The 25703-nt window shown below is 55.4% G+C and overlaps 3 protein-coding genes across 3 annotated transcripts; 1 reads left to right on the forward strand and 2 right to left on the reverse strand.

The window, feature by feature from the left end:
* Positions 1-802: 802 nt before the first annotated feature.
* ADCY4 (adenylate cyclase 4) lies at positions 803-16748 on the forward strand. The gene is made up of 25 exons (XM_055291648.1): positions 803-1377; positions 2900-3097; positions 3205-3366; positions 3953-4102; positions 4534-4682; positions 4761-4872; positions 5594-5721; positions 5870-6028; positions 6355-6487; positions 6654-6827; positions 8846-8889; positions 9023-9109; positions 9294-9363; positions 9707-9804; positions 10776-10860; positions 10968-11105; positions 11710-11820; positions 12076-12260; positions 12457-12541; positions 12942-13100; positions 15227-15373; positions 15672-15779; positions 15896-16010; positions 16329-16453; positions 16539-16748. The coding sequence occupies exons 1-25, from the start codon at positions 1222-1224 to the stop codon at positions 16689-16691; spliced, it is 3231 nt and encodes a 1076-aa protein (XP_055147623.1). The 5' UTR covers positions 803-1221; the 3' UTR covers positions 16692-16748.
* LTB4R (leukotriene B4 receptor) lies at positions 16740-22037 on the reverse strand. Its single transcript, XM_055291660.2, has one exon. It carries the CDS (start codon positions 19516-19518, stop codon positions 18385-18387), a length of 1134 nt encoding a protein of 377 aa, XP_055147635.1. The 5' UTR covers positions 19519-22037; the 3' UTR covers positions 16740-18384.
* A 994-nt stretch (positions 22038-23031) lies between these two features.
* On the reverse strand, positions 23032-24932 carry LTB4R2 (leukotriene B4 receptor 2). The gene is made up of 2 exons (XM_055291659.2): positions 24819-24932; positions 23032-24423 (listed from the first exon to the last, which is right to left on the reverse strand). Exon 2 carries the CDS (start codon positions 24411-24413, stop codon positions 23337-23339), a length of 1077 nt encoding a protein of 358 aa, XP_055147634.1. The 5' UTR covers positions 24414-24423; positions 24819-24932; the 3' UTR covers positions 23032-23336.
* Positions 24933-25703: the final 771 nt, after the last annotated feature.

Raw genomic sequence — 25703 nt, forward strand, 5'->3', positions numbered from 1 at the left:
CAGCCGGCTACAACAGGAAGGAATCCCAGAGGCCTGGTTCCCCAGACCACTCTCTAATCTCAGGGCAGTTCTTCCTCTACAGCCTAGGATGGCGACCCCACCCTGACCCTAAACTCTGGGGACAGAGGCTGTGGTCCCTTTCCTTCTGGGCTCTCAAGACTCAGTTGCAGGGCTCTGGGGAGGGATGAGTCGGTGTGAAAGATCACAGACCAGGCCCCGCACGGTGCCCCCAGGCTCTTAGAGATCATGACGCCACACACCTGCCTCCACCACACACTCAGGTTGCTTCCTAGACATTGCTTCCCTTTTTATTCCCAGCTGCTGTTCGGGAGTGGGAAGCTATGGCTCCTAAAGCCATACACAGGTGCACCCCCTCCCACGGAGCATGAACAGTTCAAACCCGGTGGTAGTGGTTGCCAGCCAGGTGGAGACGCGAGGAGAATGAGCGCCCCCAACTCTGACCTAGATCCCCACCAGGACCCACATTCTTCCCTACATTCTCGCCAGGCTTCAGCCCCCCCGCCCTCGGTCTCCCCACTACCAAATGTTCACTTCCGTTTGAACACATCCCATTCGGTCCACCCCAGCCCACCCCTTCGCATCTCTCCCAGGGTCCACATTGCCCTTCACTGAAGGGGCTGAAGCGGGGAGGCGATGGTGTTAGGAGAAACAAAACCAAGTGCGGGAGGAGACCAGGGGAGTTCGGCTTTGGCACAGGAAGGGGCCGGGCTGTCCCGTCGGGGAAGTGGGAGGGGGCCCGCGGCGCCGGGAGGGAAGCGCCTGTCGCCCGGGACTCTGAGCCAGAGCGCAGCGGCGAGCGCGACTCCGCCATCAGGTCCCCGGCTCCCTCCCCTGGCCTAGCCCACCCCGCTGCGCCAGCGCCGCGGGCTGTGAGTTCGGGGGTCAGGGGAACCCGGGGCTCCCTCGCACCAACCCCAAATCCTGCCCTCCTGGCGATGAGGCTTTTCCAGGGCACCTCCACAATCCGGGTATGAGGGAGGAGGAGGAAAGGACTGAGGGATCCCCTCATCGCCAGCTGGGAGCGGGCTGGGAGGCCGCAGGGAGGGCCTGAAAGAGGAGACGGGATTGCCACGAGGTTGGGGGCGCGGGGTGGTAGCGGCTTGGGGCGGGTGAGAAAAGCTCAGGTGGGGCCCGCCGGGCCGAAGGAGGTAACCCGGCGCCCGGCCCTAGCCAGCCACGGGGCTCGGGGCTGGGGAGATCATGGCCCTCTTCAGCCCCCGGCCGCCCCCCAGCGAAGACCTCTTCTACGAGACCTACTACAGCCTGAGCCAGCAGTACCCGCTGCTGCTGCTGCTGCTGGGGATCGTGCTCTGTGCGCTCGCGGCGCTGCTCGCCGTGGCCTGGGCCAGCGGCAGGGTGAGCCGGGCCTCTGCTGCGGGAGGGTCGCTGCCTGGGGAGCATTTTCGGGGTTGGGGTTTGTGGGGTCTTCTTTTCGATGTGTTTTCGTTGCTGGGAGCAGAGAAAGAAAGGACCATTGAGCCTGGCTAGGAACTGCAGTGACCCTGGGCCAGTCACTACCCTTCTGGGTCTGCGCAGGGAGAAAGCTGAGTCCTGGATGCTTCTTGTTTCTGTCCGGGTTCTGACAGAATTTATGAACATCCCTGGTCTACGGGTTCTACAATAAATCCATCACCGGATTTTCCAGTTTTCCAAAGGGGAAATTCTAGGAGGCCCCTGGGGAATTCATTTCCTGCCTTTCTCTCCCTCTTAGGGGATGTAGGGCAGTTGTACCCACAGACTCCCAGAAGGCACCCTCCACCCGGCTCTCACTGAGTCCCAAAGTAAACCCATGTCCAGTTCCTGTTTGGGGAGGAAGAGGGTCTTCAATCCAATTCTAGAAATGGCCTGCCCCGGGTTTTCTTTTCACTGCTTGGAGGCAAGGTGGGAAAATCACCGGGTGCGGCCAATCCTTGCTGGTCCACGCCTAAATGCGGGAAGAGGTGGGGACAAAATGCTGGGACGGCGGTGGAACTTCTGCTTGGAGTTGAGGCAGGTGGCGAGATCGCAGCCCTGGCGGCCAGGGAGGTGCGGGACGCCGCGGGTCCTGGCGCCCCCTGCTGCTCGAGCGCTGCCTCGCGCCGCCCTTCAAGCTGCCAGCCGCCGGCCCCGGCGCGGGGAATCTCCCGAGCAAATTAGCCAGATTTGGACACATTCATTCCGAAGTGCCTTCTTGTGAGCTTGGATCTGTCTTTCACTTGCTTCATGACGCTTTAGTTCCCGTTTGACAGATAAGAAAACTGAGGCTCAGAAACGTCATGGATTCACAAATAGGGGATGGGAGCCAGATCTTCTGGGTAGCTGGCCCAGCAAGATAATAAATAGGTTGGACCACAGGAGCCTGGGCGGTGTGGCTCACGTCTGTAATCCTAGCACTTTGGGAGGCCGAGGCGGGAGATCGCTTGAGCCCAGGAGCTCGAGACCAGCCTGGGCAACTTGGCGAGACCCTGTCTTCTACTAAAAATACAAAAAAAAAAAAAAAAAAAATTAGCCGAGCGTGGTGGCGGGAGCCTGTAATCCCAGCTACTCGGGAGGCTGAGGCATGAGAATCACTTGAACCCAGGAGGCAGAGGTTGCAGTAAGCCGAGATCGCGCCACTGAACTCCAGCCTGGGCGACAGAGCAAGACTCTGCTCAAAAAACCAACCAACAAACAAAAACCATACGAGATTGCTGAGTCTAGATAAAAACAGTAGGACATAAGCAATTTCAAATGGTTCAACCTAAAGTGAATGGCAAGCGGAGGTTCCTTGCCTCCTTTTCATACTTAGGCTTGAGACACCTTTCAGAACTTGGCTGAGGGGCTGAGCGGCCGGCTCTTCCTTTATCAGGTTCGTTCCTTCTCCCTGTCACAATCTTGCCTCACATATCCCTGCCCACAGGAGCTGACCTCAGACCCGAGCTTCCTGACCACTGTGCTGTGCGCGCTGGGCGGCTTCTCGCTGCTGCTGGGCCTGGCTTCCCGCGAGCAGCGACTGCAGCGCTGGACGCGTCCACTGTCCAGCTTGGTATGGGTCGCGCTGCTAGCGCTAGGCCACGCCTTCCTGTTCACCGGGGGCGTGGTGAGCGCCTGGGACCAGGTGAGAGGGGCGGCAGGCAGGGCAGCGGGGACGGCCCTGTCTTCGATCCCTCACCAGGCCTTGAATAGCCCCACTTGGGCCTTCGGCTTCCCGCGCCCCGCCCCCAGGTGTCCTATTTTCTCTTCGTCATCTTCACGGTGTATACCATGCTGCCCATGGGCATGCGGGACGCCGCCGTCGCGGGCCTCGCCTCCTCACTCTCGCATCTGCTGGTCCTCTGGCTGTATCTTGGGCCACAGCCGGACTCACGGCCTGCACTGCTGCCGCAGGTGAGCACGCAAGTAGCACAGGCTGCGCCCAGGACGGCTCTGCCACGTGCTAGTAGGCTTCTTTCGGGCGGGGGGGTTGTTGAGCTGTGACTCCAAGGCAAGGTGCAACGCTGGGCGCAGGATACCCAACTGTGCTTTCGCAGAGCTGGTACAACAGTGTGGTGCAATGCCTGCTGTTACCAGAAGAGGGATCTAGGCCACAGGGAAGGGAGTCGAGTCGTGGTTTGCCCCGGGGACAACAGATGTGGTTAATGAAACCTTGACAGAGAATGTTAAAAAAATAAAAGGTTTGTGCGATGGGAGTGGGTAGCGACAGTGGAGTGGTATTCCAAGCACAGGAAATGTACCTGCAAAGGTTTCCGGACCTAAGAGGTCGTGTTGGTGAAGCAGCCTAGAGTCTGGAGCAGGGAGCTTCTGGGAAGGGAAACCCCCCTAGGGATGCCACAGTGTGGCACCACTTGTCCCACAATAGTTAGGTCCCTCACCGTAAAGCCCAGTCTTCCCCAGCCAGTCTTTGAGACCAACTCCAACTACACACGACAACCACCCTGGTCCCGCGCCCTCTGAGGCTGGCCTTCACCCACAGTTGGCAGCAAACGCGGTGCTGTTCCTGTGCGGGAACGTGGCAGGAGTATATCACAAGGCGCTGATGGAGCGCGCCCTGCGGGCCACGTTCCGGGAGGCACTCAGCTCCCTGCACTCACGCCGGCGGCTGGACACCGAGAAGAAGCACCAGGTCAGCCGGGCCTAGGAAGGCCAGACCAGCGCTCCGAGAGAGGAGTTGCTTAGATTACACTACGGGGCTCCTCCACAAGTTGAGTGACTCTGGGCAGGTTTCTTGATCTGTTTCCTCTTTTGTATAAAACGTGGGTATTGCCCATCTTAGAAGGTTGTGAGGCTCAAACAAACCAAAGCTTGTAAAAAGCACTTTAGAGCGTTATGATATTAAGTGAACTCCCATTCAGGTGTCGATACTGGGAGTTCAGTCACTAAAGGTGATCAGTGTAGGATGGAGTGCTGGGGCCCTGCTGTGTGCAGCGGGAGGACCTGGGGGAGAATCCTGGGGAGCACCTGGGGTGGGCAGTGTGGGCTCCTGAGTGATTTGGGGGGCAGGGCCTCCTGGCTTTAGGGTGCAGAGGAGTTGGTGTTCATAGTGACCTCTTCCAGGAACACCTTCTCTTGTCCATCCTTCCTGCCTACCTGGCCCGAGAGATGAAGGCAGAGATCATGGCACGGCTGCAGGCAGGACAGGGTTCACGGCCAGAGAGCACCAACAATTTCCACAGCCTCTATGTCAAGAGGCACCAGGGAGTCAGGTATGAGGAAGAATGGCTGGAAGGGAGGGGGCTGTGGGCTGAGACCCTGGCGCCACTGACACAGTCTGCCCTATGCAGCGTGCTATATGCTGACATCGTGGGCTTCACGCGGCTGGCCAGCGAGTGTTCCCCTAAGGAGCTGGTGCTCATGCTCAATGAGCTCTTTGGCAAGTTCGACCAGATCGCCAAGGTCAGAGAAGGCTTCCCTCCCCACCCAGGGACCCTCAAGCATCCCATCCTGGGTACCCCCTTCCAAGGGAAACTCCCACCTTATAAGATCCCAGGCCCACTTCAGTGCATGCAGGCCCCCAGATATTCCAATGGAAGGAGGAAGCCCTCTCAAACATCCTCAGTCATGAAGCTGCTCACCACACACGTCAAACCTGCAGAGATCCTTCAGTATCTCCACAGATGTCCCAAGTACAATGCCCCAAACATGCTCAGAGCCCCAACATATGTGTCTCTGGACACTACAACCAAATCTATAGAGACGTTCTGATATTCTAACCTTAGGAGGCCATTCCAAGAGAAATTTCTGCCCTAGGCAACCTCAACCCAGCAACCTGCTTAGACTCCAGGGATGCCTCCAAGCAGCCAATTCTTGGATTCCCCCCAACCTCTCAATCCTGAGACCACCAACACTTACTCAACTCTGGGTACCCCCTTCACATGCCAAAAGTGGAAAGAGCCACAGCCATCCAGCCCTTGGGGAAACCCTTCTGAGAAAGAGATCTGCGTGGAAGACAGTTAGCCCCATATCAAGTGAAAGGAGTCCCTAGATCTGATCTAGACACTACCCCACCTTGGAATTTCTTCAGGAATACCCCACTCGCTCCCCACTTTTCCCAACTCCCTCCTACCCTTCTGACCTCTAACCAGGTTCCTCTGCACACCCACATACACACTCCCAGGAGCATGAATGCATGCGGATCAAGATCCTGGGGGACTGTTACTACTGTGTCTCCGGGCTGCCACTCTCACTGCCAGACCATGCCATCAACTGCGTGCGCATGGGGCTGGACATGTGCCGGGCCATCAGGTCAGCTCAGGCGGTAGTCAAGAGGAATGGCGAGGGTGGATGTGGGGGGCAGCAGGGAGCTGACAGAAGTCCTCTTTGTGAGAATAGGGGTGTCTCACAGGCAGGGCTGAGGGTAGGACTCAGCTTGTCCCCCACACACACTGCTCAGGAAACTGCGGGCAGCCACTGGCGTGGACATCAACATGCGTGTGGGCGTGCACTCAGGCAGCGTACTGTGTGGAGTCATCGGGCTGCAGAAGTGGCAGTACGACGTTTGGTCCCATGATGTCACACTGGCTAACCACATGGAGGCAGGCGGTGTACCAGGGTGAGACCTAGGGCCCTAGGCAGCTACAGCAGAAGGCCATCCAGGCCTACCACAGGCTGCCAACCTTTCATTGGTTCCTTAAGATAAGCACAAGATGAGTACCTTAAGATGAGTCCCATATGGGGCTTGGGAGATCTTAGGGTGCAGGGAGGGGAGCTGGGAGGCACGTCCTGTAACACAGGCTCTTTCTTGAAGTCAGACCTCCAGGAATGATCTTTAAAAAACATGAGATGTTTGTCAGTTCTAGGAGCCATGGGGGTGAGGGGGCAGGAAATAGGAGATTTGAAGGCCCTCCCTGCTGACCCCTACTGCCTCCCTCCTTCCAGGCGAGTGCACATCACAGGGGCTACCCTGGCCCTGCTGGCAGGGGCTTATGCTGTGGAGGACGCGGGCATGGAGCATCGGGACCCCTACCTTCGGGAGCTAGGGGAGCCTACCTATCTGGTCATCGATCCACGGGTAAAAGCCCAGCCCAGACCCCATGGGCTGGCCCACACAAACCACCCCACAGCCAACAGGCCTGATCTCTTCTGTGCCAGAGATTGAGTTCCTGGGTCCTAGTAGGGGGTGGAGGGAGAACGAAGAAGTGTCTGTGGTCTTTACTCTCAGCCCTCATGTGCCCCAGGCAGAGGAGGAGGATGAGAAGGGCACTGCAGGAGGCTTGCTGTCCTCGCTTGAGGGCCTCAAGATGCGTCCATCACTGCTGATGACCCGTTACCTGGAGTCCTGGGGTGCAGCCAAGCCTTTTGCCCACCTGAGCCACGGAGACAGCCCTGTGTCCACCTCCACCCCTCTCCCGGTATGTGCACTTTCATCCTGAGCCCCAGAGCTTAGTTAAATCCACCCCCAGTATCCTCAGGCCCCACTCCCAGCCTTCCCTGCCCCCACCACCAGGGAGCCACTTAATGATTTGTGACATCCCAAAGTCCTGAACTGTCTGGTCACCCCAGTCACTGGTTCAGGCCCTTCCTTGCCCCTCTTTCCAGAGAAAGAGCCCTCCAGCTCACCTCAGAGAAGACACAAGATCCCTACAGACCCCATGTCCATAACTCCCCAGCCTCTACTCAGGAGAGTGCCTTCCCCTGACACCACAAAGGCAGTTGGACCCCCACTCCTTCCTGTCTCTGATTCTAGGGCTGTGCACCCATACCACCAGGAAATGTCTCTGTTTAACTCAATTCCTGAAACGGCATGCTCTCTTCTTCAATCCCCCCAACACTGGGGAGTGGGGGAAGGACACTGGCAGCAGTGGTTGCAGGAAGTACTTAATTCCAAGTAGGTTTTTTTTTTGAGACGGAGTCTCGCTCTGTCTCCCAGGCTGGAGTGCAGTGACGCGATCTCGGCTCACTGCAAGCTCCGCCTCCCGGGTTCACACCATTCTCCTGCCTCAGCCTCCCGAGTAGCTGGGACTACAGGCGCCCGCCACCACGCTCGGCTAATTTTTTTGTATTTTTAGTAGAGACGGGGTTTCACCGTGGTCTCGATCTCCTGACCTTGTGATCCACCCGCCTCGGCCTCCGAAAGTGCTGGGATTACAGGCATGAGCCACCGTGCCCAGCCAATTCCAAGTGTTAACATGAGGTAGGGGAGAGGTCAGAGGGTTAAGCTGACAGGAGGAAGAGGAAGGGGGAAGCTGAGGCTCAGCTGACTGTTGCAGGATGAGACCTCCAGTGTGGGTGGAGTGGTGCGTGGGGACTGCTACAAGCCCCGGGACTGTGAGATGACCTTAGGTGCAATTACATAGCAGGAATGCCCGCCAGGGCCCATGCTAGACCTCCTGCCGCTTTCCACTGGTGTGCAGGCTAGGGAGTATCAGGGTGGAAGAGCAGGACCCTTTGTTCAAGGGTGTCTCCTGAGGCAGGACCTTCACTAGCACAGAAATCCACTTAGCCCCTGAAGTTCCAGGGGCTCAGTCAAATATTAGAAATCTTGCCAGGCACGGTGGTTCACGCCTGTAATCCCAGTACTTTGGGAGGATGAGGCAGATGGATAGCTTGAGGTCAGTAGTTTGAGACCAGCCCGGCCAACAAGGCAAAACCCCATCTCTACTAAAAATACAAAAATTAGCCAGGCGTGGTGGTGCGTGCCTGCAATCCCAGCTACTCAGGAGGCCGAGGCAAGAGAATTGCTTGAACCTGGAAGGCAGAGGTTGCAGTGAGCTGAGATTGCACCAATGCACTCCAGCCTGGGCAACAAGAGCAAAACTCCATCGCAAAAAAAAAAAAAAAAAAAAAAAGAAATCCAGCCAGGTGCGGTGGCTCATGCCTATAATCCCAGCACTTTGAGAAGCCAAGGCAGGCGGATCTCCTAAGGTCAGCAGTTTGAGACCAGCCTGACCAACATGGTGAAACCTCGTCTCCACTAAAAATGCAAAAATCAGCTGGGCGTGGTGGCACATGCCTGTAATCCCAGCTACCCAGAAGGCTGAGGCAGGAAAATCGGTTGAACCTGGGAGGCAGAGGTTGCGGTGAGCCAAGATCATGCCATTGCACTCCAGCCTGGGGCGACAGAGCAAGATTCCGTCACACACACACACACACACGCACACACACACACACACACACACACACACACACACACACACACACAAAGATCCTGGGAGTCTAGAGAGTCAGGGGAAACGTTAAGGAGATTCAAACCTCCCCTTCAAGGGCAGGTGGGATTTGGGAGACAGAGAGGTCATTAGAGGCAAAGGAAAGCGCCCAGTGAAATGCCCAAGGTCAAAGACATGTATAGAGCATGCAGTGTGGCTCATGGTCTAACTCACTGCAGGGAAAACACCCACCATACCCACCTCCCCCTGTGCTCTCCCAACAGGAGAAGACCCTGGCTTCCTTCAGCCCCCAGTGGAGCCTGGATCGGTGAGGAGGCCTCAAAGTTTTTGCCAGTGGGGCTGTCTGGATGACCCCCTCCATCCTCCCTGGGGTCCTGCTCCCGCTTTGCCCAGATGCTCTGAGGGTCTCTGTGGTGATGGACTTGGCTCTCACTGTGCAGGAGCCGTACCCCCCGGGGACTAGATGATGAACTGGACACTGGGGATGCCAAGTTCTTCCAGGTCATTGAGCAGCTCAACTCGCAGAAGTACGGAGAACAAAGAGGGCTGGGAGGGCCACAGGCCCTGAGGTCATGTGGTGGAGAAGGGATGGTGCTCCCTGAAGGGCCGGAGGGAAGACTCGCCTGACCACCCCCTCTTGCCCTCACTCTGCCCTCTTCCTGCCCTTCTGTGCCCTCTGCTCTCTGGTGCTTTCGCCCACCCTCCCACCAGACAGTGGAAGCAGTCTAAGGACTTCAACCCACTGACACTGTACTTCAGAGAGAAGGAGATGGAGAAAGAGGTGAGCTGTGGTGTGGGTGGCACCAAACAACTTCCCAGCTTTAGTCCCTTGGCGCTGGGGAGGGGTCAGACCTTGGGTCTCCTCCCCAGGTCTGCTCAGTTTGTGATCCTAGGGGTGAGGAGCTTGTGCCTCTCTCTAAAGGAAAGTCACTCTGTAGACTGAGCTACTAGATGGTAGGGGGAGGAAGGAGGGTAACTCCTTGGAGAACTGGTAGGGTCTACATGGAACTGAACTGGAGGCTGGGCAGTGAGGCTGAGGAGCCCACCCCTTGCCTGGGAGTGATGCCTTCAAGGTGATGGGTAGCACTGGACCCTGTCTCCACCTCCGGCCCCCTCACTTTCAGTACCGACTCTCTGCAATCCCCGCCTTCAAATACTATGAAGCCTGCACCTTCCTGGTTTTTCTCTCCAACTTCATCATCCAGATGCTAGTGACAAACAGGTGAGAGTGCCCCAGGCAAAGGAGGCCCTGGCTGTCATAAGCGGATCACCTTGTGCTCATGACCCCTGGCCACACTTTCTTCCTTCACCCTTTCCCCTTAGCTTCAGGCACTTACCCACAGAGGAAATATGTGTTCTGGGGAAAATGATAATCACAGCCCTTATCTTAACCTTGTAGATCCTGCGGACTTTCTACACAGCCCTAGCATTTTCCCATGAGCATCTCTTTTGATGCTAACAACATCCCCATGAAGGCAGGTTTGTTTCCATTGAGAAACCCAAATCTGGCAGCAAATGCATGAGCTTAGAAAGTAGGCCCTCATTCCTAGTCCACTGCTAGGAGGGATGAGGACTTGTTCTTAGCCAGGTGGCCGGGTGTGGTGGCTCACACCTGCAATCCCAGCACTCTGGGAGGCCGAGGCAGGTGGATCACCTGAGGTCAGGAGTTAAAGACCAGCCTGGCCAACATGGTGAAACCCCATCTCTACTAAAAATACAAAAATTTGCTGGGTGAGATGGAGGGCGCCTGTAATCCTGGCTACTCGGGAGGCTGAGGCAGGAGAATCGCCCGAACCCAGGAGGCGGAGTTTGCAGTGAGCCAAGATCACACCACTGCACTCCAGCCAGGGCAACAGAGCGAGGCTCCATCTCAAAAAAAAGAAAACTCAGCCAGGTTAAAGAGCTTTGGCCTAAAGGCCCAGAGATCGGTCTGCCGTAGCCTCGGCCATTCTTGTGAGCCCCCACTCCCCACCATATGGGTCCCTGTTCCACCTCAACACTGCTGTAGACCCTTAAGCCAGCCAACCCAGATCATCAGAGTGCAATGTCTTCTATCAGCTGGGACCCCATCGCCAGCCAACCCAGATTCCCCAGAACCACTTCCCCCAACTCCCACCCAGCTCACACAGCACCTTCATAGCACACAGGGAGCCTGTTCTGGCACTTCAAGGCCTCGCTTTTGTCTCCCTTTAGGCCCCCAGCTCTGGCCATCATGTATAGCATCACCTTCCTCCTCTTCCTCCTCATCCTTTTTGTCTGCTTCTCAGAGGACCTGATGGTGAGGTGGGCTGAGGGGTGGAAGTGGTATGCCAGAGCCCTGGTCACAACCTGCCCTGAAGAGGGTGCCCCAGCCCCATGGCTAAGATGCCCATATTCCCTCCACAGAGGTGTGTCCTGAAAGGCCCCAAGATGCTGCACTGGCTGCCTGCACTGTCTGGCCTGGTGGCCACACGACCAGGACTGAGAATAGCCTTGGGCACCGCCACCATCCTCCTTGTCTTTGCCATGGCCATTACCAGCCTGGTGAGGACAGAGGGGGCCCTATCCACTCCCATCAGGGCATGTTGGACCTGCCAGGGACTGAAAGGGAACCCCTGGATTTGGGCAGGCAGCTGGACTAAGCCCAGGGGATGCTGGAGATGTTGTACAAATAAAAAGAAAAAAATTACAGTCTCCAGCAATCTACCATCTGGGCATAATAGTTGTTAATAACATGTCGGCGAATGTCCTTCTTATCTTTTTTCTGTGTAGGCAGTTATTTATTACTTAGATCACTTGGCTGATTTTTCAGGATTTAGACTCATTCCTAGAATCCTATTCCTGGAGGGCTCCTGGGAATCACCCACCAGCCAAGTTACAGAAGAGGAAACTAAGACCCAGAGAGGCTAAGTGGCTGGCAAGAGCTCACACAGTGGCTCAGAGTCAGAGGAGGACTCTCGACGCCCCTCACATAACTCCTCCCCCAGTGAGGACCCCAGTGCTGAGGTTCCCTTCCCAACCAGAAATAGCAGGATCCACCCCTTTGGACGAGTCTGCCCCTGACTCATCCCTGGGTCAGCTGAAACCCAGCACAAGCCACCATTGTGCCCAAGAAGCTACCTGCCTCTTCAACTCATCTCCTCTGCAGTTCTTCTTCCCAACATCATCAGACTGCCCTTTCCAAGCTCCCAATGTGTCCTCCATGATTTCCAACCTCTCCTGGGAGCTCCCTGGGTCTCTGCCTCTCATCAGTGTCCCAGTGAGTGTTCCCACATGCCCTTAATCTCCCTCTGCACACCCTTCCTCAGCCCAAGCCCACAGCCCCCTGAGTGGAGGAACACTCCATTCTGTGGATTAGAACAGACATAAGTCACACCCAGTGTGTATCAGTGTGTACAATGCCCCCTGTCTCCCAGATAGGACCTGGGCCTGGGAGGGACAGGAAGGGAGCCCTCAGGTGTCCCCCCACTGCCTATGGGACATGCCCACTCCTGACCCCTGCCTGGTCCCACAGTACTCCATGCACTGCTGCACGCTGGGCTTCCTCTCCTGCTCCCTCTTTCTGCACATGAGCTTCGAGCTGAAGCTGCTGCTGCTCCTGCTGTGGCTGGCAGCATCCTGCTCCCTCTTCCTGCACTCCCACGCCTGGCTGTCCGAATGCCTCATCGTCCGCCTCTATCTGGGCCCCTTGGACTCCAGGTGTGCACAGCTGCTGGACAGAGGTGCCGAGCCCCCTGGGATGGGGGTGAGATGGAACACAGCAGAGCTGTCCTGGCCTCACTGACCTGAATCACCCACAGGGCAAAGTGGGAGGGAAGCGGAGGCCTACATAGGGGCAGGGAGAAGGCCAGGAAGGGGCAAAGCAAGGGGCAACCCTGATCCATGGCCCCTTCAGGCCCGGAGTGCTGAAGGAGCCCAAACTGATGGGTGCTATCTCCTTCTTCATCTTCTTCTTCACCCTCCTTGTCCTGGCTCGCCAGGTAAGTCACCCAGCTCAGCCCCACCAGGGCCCACCTATGAGTGGCCCCCATATTTGTGACTTGGTCTTTCTAATCTCCAGGGTTGAATGCCCATCGGAAGCTTCTAAGCGAGCCTTCCTGCTTCCTTTCTTTCTCCTTCACTCCCCGCCCCTCCTTTCTCCCACACCCCTATCTGGGAAAGCCCATGCTTTAGAAAAAGTCTGCTGCCAATTCTGTATCCCTAGTCTGAATCTAATTTCAAGGATAGTCTCTCTCCAAGGATACTTGCACCTTAAGCTCTACTTCTAAACTGGGGGTGGGGTGGGGGTGGTTTCAGGCATCATGGAGTTGGGGCTGAACACACAGGAGCTGGGCTTCCCCTGCCCTGTGTCTCCCCATGGCCCCTGGTGACCCTCCCCAGAATGAGTACTACTGCCGCCTGGACTTCCTGTGGAAGAAGAAGCTGAGGCAGGAGCGGGAGGAGACAGAGACGATGGAGAACCTGACTCGGCTGCTCTTGGAGAATGTGCTCCCTGCACACGTGGCCCCCCAGTTCATTGGCCAGAACCGGCGCAACGAGGTGACTCCTGACCCCCTGACTCCTGAGCCACAGACGCCATAGGGCCTAATTTCGGATGAAAGTCTTGACCTATGGCCCGTTCTCTCTAGAACCCCCACAAGGGTCACCCAAGCCCTTGTGCTTGTCAAGCGTCTTCATTTTCACAACATCTTAGATTCTTTGGTGAGCACAAAATGCATTTCAAATTCTTACTTGGAAGGCATGTCTTCTCTAACTCATGACCATTCCACACATTCCAGAAGCTTAGGTGTTGATGGGAGCTGTCTGGAGCAGGGGTCCCCAGCCCCCAGGCTGCAGACTGATACTGGTCCATGGCCTGTTGGGAACTGGGCTACACAGCAGGAGGTGAGCGATGAGCCAGCACTACCGCCTGAGCTCCGCCTCCTGTCAGATCAGTAGCGGCATCAGATTCTCATAGGAACTTGAACCTTATTGTGAACTGCACATGCAAGGGGTCTAGGTTGTACACTCCTTATGAAAATCTATTAGGCTGGTGCAAAATTAATCGCAGTTTTTGCCATTAAAAGTAATATAATTAAAAGTAATTACTTTTTTTTTTTTTTGAGACAGAGTTTCACTCTCGTCGCTCAGGCTGGAGTGCGACAGAGTTTCAGTCTCATCGCTCAGGCTGGAGTGCATGTAATGGCGCGATCTCAGCTCACTGAAACCTCCGCCTCCTGGGTCCAAGCGATTCTCCTGCCTCAGCCTCCCGGGTAGCTGGGATTACAGGCACCTGCCACCATGCCTGGCTAATTTTTTTTGTATTTTTTTTTTTAGTAGAGACAGGGTTTCACCATGTTGGCCAGGCTGGCCTCGATCTCCTGATCTCAGGTGATCCACCTACCTTGGCCTCCCAAAATGCTGAGATTACAGGCTCACCCGGCCTAAAAGTAATTACTTTTAATGGCAAAAAAAAATGCAATTAATTTTGCACCAACCTAATAACTAATGCCTGGTGATCCGAAGTAGAACAGTTTCATCCCAAAACCAACCCCATCCCCCCCCCACAGCCTGGGTGCGTGGAAAACTTGTCTTCCATGAAACCCATCCTTGGGGCTAAATAGGTTGGTGACTGCTGGTCTAGAGGGTACAGTCCACCCCTCTCTCGAGACCTGCACTATCCAATATGGTAGCCATTAGCCATATGAAATTTTAATGTTAATTAATTAAAATAAAATATTCAGTTCCTCAGTTGCATCCGCCACATTTCCAGGGCTCAACAGCCACTTGTAGCTAGTGGCCACCCTATTGGACACTGCAGATAGGGAATGTTTCCATTGCACAAGTTTCTATTGGATGATGCTGCTCTAGATCCTCAAAAATCTTGCCAGAGCCAAACCATCATAAAGTCACCCACATATCTGTACCATCTTATTTGTATCACCTGCTGGCCCTCTGCTATAGGAACGCTCTTGGCTCATATTGAGGAATGTTAAAAGAAGCAGCTCAGGAGCTCTTTCACAGCCTTATGCCCCCACCACCTGCTCCCTGCTCTCAAGATCAGGAGTAGTTCTGTTTCTGGTTTCTTCTCTTACAGACACAGGGAATCTTGTAATCGATCCTTTTCTCTCTTCACTTTGGCTGCTAGAAAGCTGAGAGCCAAAATCTAAGACTAAATAGGATTTCATGGCACTCATTTTGTGAAGCACCCTCAGGTCTGATTCCATCTTTATTATCTTACCCTTATTTTCCCTTTGCCTCATGGTCCCTATTGTTGCTTACTTTATCTTTCCTTTTGTACCTATCTTAACTGACCTAAACACTTAAACACATTTTACCTTTGGTTTTGTAGCCGGCTTAATTGACTTAAACACCTTTCAGCAATAAGATAGGTTATAGAAATAATTCACATTGACAGGATCCCAGTTCTAGGAGTGACTCCCTTCGTGTTGCTGTGAGGTGATCCTGACGCCAAACCTCTGTCTCTCCTAGAATTACAATGAGATCTAAGCTTTGACTCCTGAGTCACTTCCCTGGGGTAGCCTGGCCCTACTCCTCTCCCTCCTTCCCAATTCTTCTTAAACAGGGAGACCAGGAGTGTGGACATGGGGACGAGGGCCCCACACAGACCTAGAAGGGAGAGGAACATGACACGCACCCCTCACTCCTGTCTCCTGCTCCCCCAGGATCTCTACCACCAGTCCTACGAATGCGTTTGTGTCCTCTTTGCCTCAGTCCCAGACTTCAAGGAGTTCTACTCTGAATCCAACATCAATCATGAGGGCCTAGAGTGTCTGAGGCTGCTCAATGAGATAATTGCTGATTTTGATGAGGTGAAAATTCCGAGAGTCTCCCAGACCCTATGTCCTAGATTCTAGAATTTTCCACAGTACCTCCTTCCACTTTGCTTTTCTGGCCATGAAGTCAATCCTCCCCTCCACAGTACTCCCTCGCCTCCTCTGATCCCCCAGATCTACCCACTCCAGTAACACTGCCCACCACCAACCCTCTCCTTCCTGACACCATCCCCACTCCCACAGCCTGATCCTTTAACTCCAAAGGCTTGGGGCTGGGTTTCTGGGAGAGGGGATGGAGAGAGTGACTGGGGACAGGACTCTTCTCTATATACAGCTGCTTTCCAAGCCCAAGTTCAGTGGGGTGGAGAAGATCAAGACCATCGGCAGCACCTACATGGCAGCCACAGGCTTAAATGCCACCTCTGGACAGGATGCACAACAGGTACGGCAACCCTTCCTTACCTACCACCCTCCTCTGGGCTCTCATTGATGGGCTCATTAGTGGGACTTATTCCTGTGCCCTCACTGGCCCACCCTGGTGGGCGGGCCCATTGCCAGGATGCTGAACGGAGCTGCAGCCACCTTGGCACTATGGTGGAATTTGCCGTGGCCCTGGGGTCTAAGCTGGACGTCATCAACAAGCATTCATTCAACAACTTCCGCCTGCGTGTGGGTGAGAGACTTCCCCTGCTGCAGCAGTCTGGTACCTCCTCACCTTCCTGAGCTTGCGCCACTCCAAGTCCTTTGTTAGCTGCTCCCAGTTCATCCTGAAGCCCCTTTCCTGACTCACTCCCTGGGTTGGGGTGTGAAGCTGCTGGGCCAGGAGGTACAAGGCTCTCCCGCTCTTTTTCTTAAGCTACATTCCTCCAGCCTTAGAGACCCCTCCTCTCCTCTAGGGCCCCCCAGGCTCTTCTCCCTTCCTTCCAGTTCCTTATGGCTTCCTCTTCCCCTCTTCCTTCTCCAAGTCTGTCATTACCACATCCCTTATTAGGGTTGAACCATGGACCAGTAGTAGCTGGAGTTATTGGGGCCCAGAAGCCGCAATATGACATTTGGGGCAACACAGTGAACGTGGCCAGCCGCATGGAGAGTACAGGAGTCCTTGGCAAAATCCAAGTGAGGGAACCACATTGGAGGCATAGGGGGAGGGGGACTAAGAATAGGGCCACCTCCATATTCCCTCACCCCCCTCCAATTGTAGGTGACTGAGGAGACAGCATGGGCCCTACAGTCCCTGGGCTACACCTGCTACAGCCGGGGTGTCATCAAGGTGAAAGGCAAAGGGCAGCTCTGCACCTACTTCCTGAACACAGACTTGACACGAACTGGACCTCCTTCAGCTACCCTAGGCTGAGATCGCACTCCCCTTCTAAGAACCTCAATAAAGAGACTCTGGGGTGTCTGGAATCCATTGATGTCTGAAGCTGCTGATATAGCTGGGGATCACCTTCTCCTTGCCCTTCAGTGGGAAGTATTCTTCCCAGGCCAATTTTAGTGCGAGTGTGTGTGTGTATGTGTGTGCACATGCCTGCACACATGCATGCATGTGAGACTGAGCATGTTGAAAGGGGGTGACTTTTTTCACAAGCTCAGGAAGAGAACTCCCTCAGCCTCTCTGCCAACTTGATTCTAGTATTTTGTACACCTTGGAACCATAAAGAATTTAGCCATATGACTCAAAACAAAAATTTGCCCTTTCTTGCCCCCTACTCACAAATACCGGAAGAATCTCCAGGGAAATGTCATTTGAACTTTATTCATTCAACAAACACTAAATAAGTACCTATTATGTGCTCACCATACAGAATGGGCGAGAGGCCTGGGCAATACTGTTAGGTCCCTCCCAGTTTCAGCTGCTGTTCTCAAATTGGTACACCATACTTTCCAGTAAGGATCTGTAGACAGCTTGGGGATCTCCTCTTCTTAGGTCTATCCAACATCCCTTTGCTTCCTTCTTCATCCTTCTGCACAGATGCTGGTATATGGGTCTTGAGGTATTGATGACTCATTCTCACTGGCTCATACTCTGGGGTCCATGGGAGTATGTCAAACCTTGACATACTAGGTTTGTTGCGGATGTTGCATGTGGATATTTGGTTTCCCTCTCTAACTTGCTCTTTTGTTTTTTTATGAGAAAGATCCAAAAAGTACACTGCTGCCACTGTTGTTGCCATCTTGCTAAAACCTTGTCAGAACAGAGTTGGCGCAAGCTTCTCTAAAACAACAGTCATCTCTAGGAAATAATGACTCATCCCTCTCACTTTTGGGAATCTTTGTTTCCTGGGGCCCTCAGCCCCACCCTGTGCCAGGGTGTGTTGTGGCGGTTAGCAGATGCTGATACGCAGAATTCTAAGGGATAAGATCTAATGACTTAGTCCTCAAGTCTGGCCTCTTGGTGAAATGGAGGAAAGGAAGGCATCCCCTAGAACATCTCCTACGGAGAGGACAAAGATTATTGGCAGGAAGTTGGAGTCATGCTAACAAGGAGACTTATCACAGGCTTCAGGGAAGATGTTTCACAGCAGTGCTGTTTTCTCAGAAGGTCCCCTGAGTCACAGAACCTGGAGTGATAAGCCCACACGGGTGGTCTTCCTAAACAAGCTGCTTTAGGAGTCTGTAGACTGCGTTTTGCTAAGTATTATCTGCAGACTATGTACTCGGAATCATCTGGGATGGGGGCAGTCTATGTCTCTTTGTGTCCCTTCCAAAATTGTAAATCATGGGGAACTAAAGGACGCGACTCTCAACTACTGAGAGGGGCCCCACCAGGGCTCCCACGAGCACCCCGATACCCACAGCACACGTACCCCACTCACAAGGTTGACTAAATTTCAGACTTCCGTTTTAATGGTTAAAGCTGCCTGTGGGAGCCAGGCTGGAGCACGCTCTCACTCGGCCCTCACTTTGCTCCACCTCTACCTCTTCTTCCACTCCACTCCCGCCTCCCACGCTCCCACGCCCTCCACGCCCCTGCTCCTCCTGCAGGTACGCAACTGGCTCAGGGCTAGCATTCTGCCAGGAGGAAAGTGCGCCTCCTTCCACCAGGCCTAGTTCAGTTCGTTTAACTGGAGAGGGCTGGAGGCAGTGAGGCTCTCGGAAGGGCCGGGCTCCAGAGCGGCGGGGCCGCTCCTAGCGGTCTGACCCAGGCTGCCCCCGCGGCGCGTGCTGGACGCCTCGGAGCCCGTGCCCTCCAGCAGCTTGGCGACGAAGCCCACGCCCGCCGAGCGCAGCAGGCCGCCGCCGGCGCACGCGTACAGCACAGGGTTCACGCTGCTGCTCAGGAAGGCGAGCGCGATGAGCACGTGGCGGGCCAGTCTCAGCCGCTTCCCCACGAACCCGAACCCGGAGGCCTGGCCGGCCAGCGCGCGGCCCCCCTCGGCCAGGTTCACCACGTGGTAGGGCAGCCAGAAGGCGGCGAAGGTCAGGATGATGAGCACCACCAGGCGGCCGGTACGGCGGCTGCGGCGGAAGCGCCGGGCCTGCAGCCGGCGCCCTATGTCCGAGTAGCTGGCCACCACAGCCAGGAAGGGCAGCAGGAAGCCCGTGACGGCCTCGAAGATTAGATGGAAGGCCCGGTGCCTTTCGCTGGGATACTGTGGGAAGCACTGGCTCGAGTTCTTTTCCGAGGCCACTACTGTGCGGTACACGAGGACGGGTGTGGCCAGCAGAAAAGACAACACCCAGATGCCTGCGAGCACCCTCCGGGCCATCGCCTTGGTGCGTAGTTTCTGGGACAAAAAGGGGCGGGCCACTGCCAGTGAGCGGTCTAGACTCATGGCGGTGATAAGCAGGACGCTGGCGTACATGCTGACTCCGCAGGCATAGTGGCACAGGCGGCAACCAGCCAGTCCAAAACTCCAGGTTTCTTTGGCCAGGAAGTGAAGGAAAAAGGGAGCAGTGAGCAATACAGCCAGGTCGGCCAGGGCCAGGTTCAGCACCATCAGGGCAGTGACGGAGCGCTTCTGCATCCTTTTCAGGATACTCCACACCACAAAGCTGTTGCCGGGAAGCCCCACAGCCAGCGCCACTGACAGCAGGATGATAGAAAGCAGAGAGATGAAATCTACACCTAGTGAGGAGGGTGCTGCAGAAGATGTAGTGTTCATGGCCGTCGGGAGGACCTGGAGAGTGAGGGCGGACACACGCATGAGAGTAGAGGACCAAGGGTTTCCTGACGCCATGAACACACCTAGGCTGAGAACTCTAGTCTATCTCCAGGGTCAGCAGCATCAGAGGTCCCCCTGAAATATACTGCCCCCATCGCTGCAGACTGACATCTTAAAGGGATCTGGTTGAGTACAAAGACTAGTTTCCTAACTGGGCCATGGGGCCCCTTCCTGCCCACAGACCCAATTGCAAAATATACAGTGACCACAGCAGCAGCAGCATTTCCAGACCTTTTCAGTCTCCTCCCCTTAGGAGACCCTAAAGCCCAGAACCAAACTGAGAGTTCCTACCAATGCTGCACCCCTTGAAAGGCCAGTCTTTTTGCCCCCTGCCCGGCCCTCAGCCCCTCAATCCCATTAACTTTCCCAATCACCTGCCTACTGTCCCCAGAGATGCCCAGGGTCAACCAGGAATAACAGGGAGGGGAGGAGTTAGTGGACAAGTGACAACGACAAAGCCTCCCAACTTTTTACACTGGTCAGGCTTTCTTTGGAGATTCCTTTGCACCTTCTTTCATGGCTGCACACCGTCCCACCACCACCACAACCATGGTCGCTCCCAGGAAACTTACAAGCTTTGGCAGGAACTGGTTGGAAGCTGATGCCAATCCCAGGCTTAGGGCAGGGTGGTGTAGCCTATCCCTGGATCTGTGCCACTGCCAAGGGCCTGGCCCCAGGTCTAGGTGCTGTTTGCTAAATCAGCCAGAGAGGAAGTACCACGGAGCAGAGGACAGGGAAGACGCATCTTCCTGAGGGTGGGGCTGAAACCCCTACCCACTCCCTTCAGTACGAGGGGGGATAGTCTGTGTTCCAGGGCAACCCAGAAGGCAGGAGGACTCCTCAGAGGTGGGGCCAGATGAGACCAGGAAGGAGCAGTGAGAGAGGAAAGAGGGGTGCGGGGAGTGAGTAGGCTGGGTGTGGCCTCAAGATGCAGGTCTAGACTGGAGAATTGAACAAAGTAGTGAATGGTATCATATAGGAGAAGGAGGTATGGTAGCCAGAGAAGGGAAATGGGCTCAGATTGAGAGGCTACAATGCTGATATCTTTGTTTTTGTTTTTAAGATTAATAGGAAGTGTAGGTTGGAGCTGTGACTAGGTCCTGGGTCTGGGTTTGGGTTAGACAACATCATGATTTAAAGAGGGCACGCCAGTAAATGCCGAAGGGGGCAGCAGTCTGTCCTTGGCTTCAGTTCAAGCTATGATCTAGTCGTGGGAAGAGGGCCATCTTCCAGCACCCCCTTTCCTCCCCTTACTTAAAGGGATTGGTTCCATTTAGGTCAACCAATTCTCCATTCTCTTTGGTAGAAGCCAAAATCCAAATGGTCTCCTTGGTATCACACAGAATGCCAATTACTTCCCCTTTCCCCAGGCACCTGCCTTGTGCTTGCCTATGTGGTTACCCTGCTGAGTCTGGATTTATGATCTGGGCAAGGAGATTGGCACCACCTCTTTCCTATCTTCCCACAGCCTACTATTCAGTTCCACTTTAGACACACAAAGTTGAGGCCGAGCTAGGCAGGCTGAGCATGAGGAGCAGGAGTGAGGGAGCAGGAACAGTGATGCCTCATGCCCACCCTGACAAGAGGGGAAACCAGCAATGCAGAAATGGTCCCCTTCCCTGTTTCCTGGACAGAGGAACGTCTCCTTTCCTTGAAGTCTCCTGCAAAAGCTAAAAACTAAAAATTCCTGGCAGTTGTGGTGGTTCATACCGGTAATCCCAGCACTTTGGGAGGCTGAGGGGAGCGGATCGCTTGATGTCAGCAGTTTGAGACCAGCCTGGCCAACGTGGTGAAACCCCGTCTCTACTAAAAATACAAAAGTTAGCTGGGTGTAGTGGCATGTGCCTGTAGTCTCAGCTACTTGGGAGGCTGAGGCAGGAGAATCATGTGAACCCAGGATGTGGAGGCTGCAGTGAGCTGAGATCGCACCACTGCACTCCAGCCTGAATGACAGGGCGAGACTCCGTCTCAAAAAAAAAAAAAAAACTAAAAAGTCCTTCCTTCAATCTGACCATGGGCCTTCCTGCTTCCCTTTCAACTCTCACTTCTCAGGAAAGATGCAAAGTGTAATGGTGGCCACTGAGGTCCCTTAACCTTTCCAGAGCCCCCACTTGCTCTGCTTGGAGAAAAGCCAGAGCAGAGTTGACCCCGCAGCTGTCAGGCAGAGGATATGAAAAAAAAATCGGCAGAAACCGCAGCAAGAACTGAAGTCAGAGTTGAGGAAGGGCTTTCTGACCACACGGGGTGTGAGAGAAGGGCAATGTGCAACAGAGGAAGTTAGGGAAACTCTGCCCAGTGCAAGAGGACAGAAAGAATCCTGTGAGGCCTGTGTTTAGGGACAGAAGCTCCAGGGTCAACTAGAGGCCCCTTCAGACAGCAACTGGGTTGTCCTTGCCTCCTCTCTCAAGCTGTTCCCCACCCGCATCTACCTTGATGGCCTTTCTTCTCCACACCCAGGACCAGGCACTCTAAGCATACTCCCTGCTGTTCTAGTTCACAGGTGCTAGTTCATCCCAGTTTTGGTAGCCCTAGCATGACCCTGGGGACTGGGTTTCTTTTGCTGTGTTTTGACTTCTGTCTGGGAGGCAGGTAGGTGTGAGCAGTCGCTAAAGTAGAGCCTGGGGTGATGGTCAGGGTAGCCACTTGAGCGGCCAACCATCTCAGTTTGTTGGGAAACCAGCAGGGCTGGGACAAGGAGTTTTCAGCACTAAAACTGGGAAAGTCCCGGGCCACCTGGGATGAGCTGGTCACCTTAGTGACCACAGATGTGTACTTGTGGATGTCCCCTGAAAAGAATCCCATTCTACATCCCCCAATCAAAGGTGTCAGGATCTAGAACCGTTTTTAGACCTAGATAGGGATTCCAAAAGGTGGGGCCAGAGAAGTATTGGGGAAGGGGCTAGGAATAGCTAGCAGCATCTTGGAAGGAGCCCAGACTTGGCAAAGAGAAAAAGAATAGGTGGCACTTCTCTGAAAAATTATTCCTGTCCTCTAAATATTCCTGCCATTCCTCATACCCCCCGATGGCCAACCTCCAAACTTCCCTGACTGAGGGCCTGCTCCTGGGCTCCTTTTCACGTCAGGTGGCCTTTGCAGGGAGGATCAGATGGTCAGGGAGGAAGATAAGTCTCAGACTCCCAGGGCCCCTACACCACTGTCCACTCCTTATGTGCCTGTCTCACACTCACTGGACCAAACACAAGACAGGCAGGAAAACTTTCTTTTCAAACCCCACAGATTCACTTTCCCCTTCAGAGCCATTTCCTCCCCAGAGGCTTTTATAAGCCTCGGAGAATGGATCCCATTCCTACACCTCATCCAAGCTCTCATACCTCTCCTTCCATTTTCTCCTTTACTTCCAGAGTGGTTCTATGGGTTGGCCTGTGGAACCAGGGCACCTGGGCTGAGGAGGGCAGGTCAAGATGCCACTGAAGGCCGGCACTGCCCAACCTGGCTTGACCCAGCAGGGAACTAGGTGGCTTCAGTACAACTCAGGCATGAAGAACCACCAGGGGAGGCACACTGAAGTCATCATCTAATGGCTTCCCAGTGTATTTCACAATAACAGCTGTTGGCAACAAGTAAGCAATGCTGGCACATGGGTACATGCCAACCTGCAAGCACGCAATAGTCCTGAACAGGGACCATCACCACCCTCATAATCCCTCAGTTTGGAGGAGCCTGGGCCTGCCCCAAGTGTATAGTAATCCTACCCAGCCAGATGCAAACTCTAGTCAAAGAAGGGTCCCCAAATGTTCCAGAACACTGACCTCCCGAGGGTGAGTGGGGGGTGGAAAGAGACAGGGAAGGGCAGCAGGTTGTAGGGTTTGGTGTCAAAGGTCCCATTCCGGACCGTCCTTCTCCATCCCACCCCCCGGGTCTCCATTGCCGCGGCCCTGCCCCACCACTTTCAGCTGAGGGGTAGTTCGGAGCTCCATGGTCCCCTCCCTAGAGCGGCCGCCCCCTCGGGCCTCCCCGGAGCCTTCGAAGAGCCGCGTGAGGAAACTGGGACCTGCCCGGGGCAGCAGATCTCCAGCGGTGAAGACGTAGAGCACTGGGTTGACGCTAGAACTGAAGAAGGCCAAGGCTGTAGTTCCCGCTCGCGCCGCCTGGCCGGCCCCGCCCAGCTTCGCCAAGGCCCCTTCTGGTGGAGCCAGCGCGGCGACCGCCTGCAGAAGGTTGACTGCGTGGTAGGGGGCCCAGAGCAAGCCGAAGGCAAGCACGATGGCGCTCACCAGCCGGCCCACCCGCGCCCCGTGCCGCCCGGAGCCCCAGCGGGCGCCCCGCAGCCGTGCCAGCGTCACGCTGTAGCAGCCGAGCATCAGCCCGAAAGGAAGCACGAAGGCGGTCAGAGTCTCCAGGCTCAGGTGGGCGGCGGCGTGGGCCGGCGACGGGTGGCACAGCTGGCATACGCGGTCCCTCCACAGGTGGCGGTAGACGGCGGCCGGGATGGCGAGCAACAGGGCGGCCAGCCAGACGGCCAGGAGCAGGCGGCGGGCCAGGGCCGGGCTGCGCAGCCGGGGCGCCAGGAAGGGGCGGGTGACGGCGAGGCAGCGCTGCAGGCTGAGCAGGCCGGTGAGCAGCACGCTGGCGTACATGCTGAGCGCGCACACGTAGTACACCGCCTTGCAGCCCGCCTGGCCCAGCGGCCAGGCCTGCCCGGTCAGGAAAGCCACAAAGAGCGGCGTGAGCAGCAGTACCGCGCCGTCGGCCAGCGCCAGGTGCAGCACAAGCGTGGCCGCCAGCGGTCGCCCCCGTGCAGGCCGCCAGCCCGCCAAGCTCCACACCACGAAGCCGTTGCCAGGCAGCCCCAGCAGCGCCGCCAGCAGCAGGAAGGCCGTGCCTGTGGCCCTCGAAGTCTTCCAGCTCAGCAGTGTCTCGTTCCCTGGGGGGCGGTAGCAGACCGACATCCTTCTGGGCCTACAGATGGGTGGAAGGCGCCACAGAGGGCGTTCAGAGGTGAGGCAAAACCCCACCTGTGATGCCCGATGAGAAGGGGCCATGCCTCCTCACTTCCCTGCAGCCTGCCTCTTTCCTGCCTGGGAGTCCTGACTTCCACAAGGACCCAGACCCCACCTCAAACACAACTCCTTCTTGGGACCCAGATCCCCTGCTCCCAGTCAGTTGACCTGCCCCACTCCTGGCTGTTTCCCAGAGCTCAGTGGTAAACAGGCAAAAAGTCCTCACCCCAGGCTGTCACTATCTCTACCACCACTCCTCTAGTCTGGCCCCTCCTTCTTTGTCCAGCCCCATTCTAGCACATCTGGGCAAAACTGGATGGTGGGGTGTAAAGGATCGTGCACAGATCTACTTACCAAGCTGGGAGCAAGCAGGATTGGGGGCCTGGAGAAGCTGAAAGGTTAAGCAGCAGTGGGCGAGGTGCCTACTCCTGTCCTTTGCCTATCACATTTGCAGAGGGTAAGGCAAGAATGGGGAGGGACAAGATGAGGCTCATCCTGGGCCTCTCCTGGGGCCCCTCCCTCACCCTGCTCCTTCCCATCACCAACGCATCCAGGCGTCCAGGCATGTGAGAGCCTGCCTTGCCAGGAAACAGCATAAGCTGAAGGGGGGCAGTAAGATTCCCTGGCAGTAGAAGGAAATAGGAGGACTCCGCTAAATCCTGACCCTGGTCCTGCTTCTGTTATCCCTCCCCCAGCTCTGGCCCCAATCCTCCCAGCCCACCTTCTGCAGTGTGTATGTTGCCTGGTCTCTCTGGCCTGCAGAGAAGGTGACCCAAACAACTCAGTCCCCCACCTGCCTTATCTTTGCCTGTTTCTAGTCTCCTGGTCCGGCTGAGCCCCTTTTCTTCAGCTCCTGACCTACCTCCTCCCACCTCTTGCCTCAGGCCCTACCCCAGTCACTCCACCCTCAGGGCTCTCACCGGGCTGTCAATGACAGCTTTTCCATGTAAGGAATGGTGCCAGGTTCCAGGAGGAACAGGGGATGCATGGAGGCATAATGGTTAGGGAGTCATGACACACAACCATGAAGAGGCCCCATTACCAGGCTGCACCAGGATACAAGACAAGAAAGGAAAGGATGAGTAGGGACATACTAAGCAGCAGCCCTCTCTTCTTGGAAAAGTCAAGCAAAACTTGGAAATGAAGAGATTTGAGGGGGGCCTGGCAGATGGATAGAGCTGGGGGAAGGGAAAAGAAAGGCCTCTGCCCAAGTAACAGCCAGAACTTGAGGTTGCTTGG

Source organism: Symphalangus syndactylus, chromosome 9 (assembly GCF_028878055.3).
Source record: "Symphalangus syndactylus isolate Jambi chromosome 9, NHGRI_mSymSyn1-v2.1_pri, whole genome shotgun sequence".
Taxonomy (NCBI): domain Eukaryota; kingdom Metazoa; phylum Chordata; class Mammalia; order Primates; family Hylobatidae; genus Symphalangus; species Symphalangus syndactylus.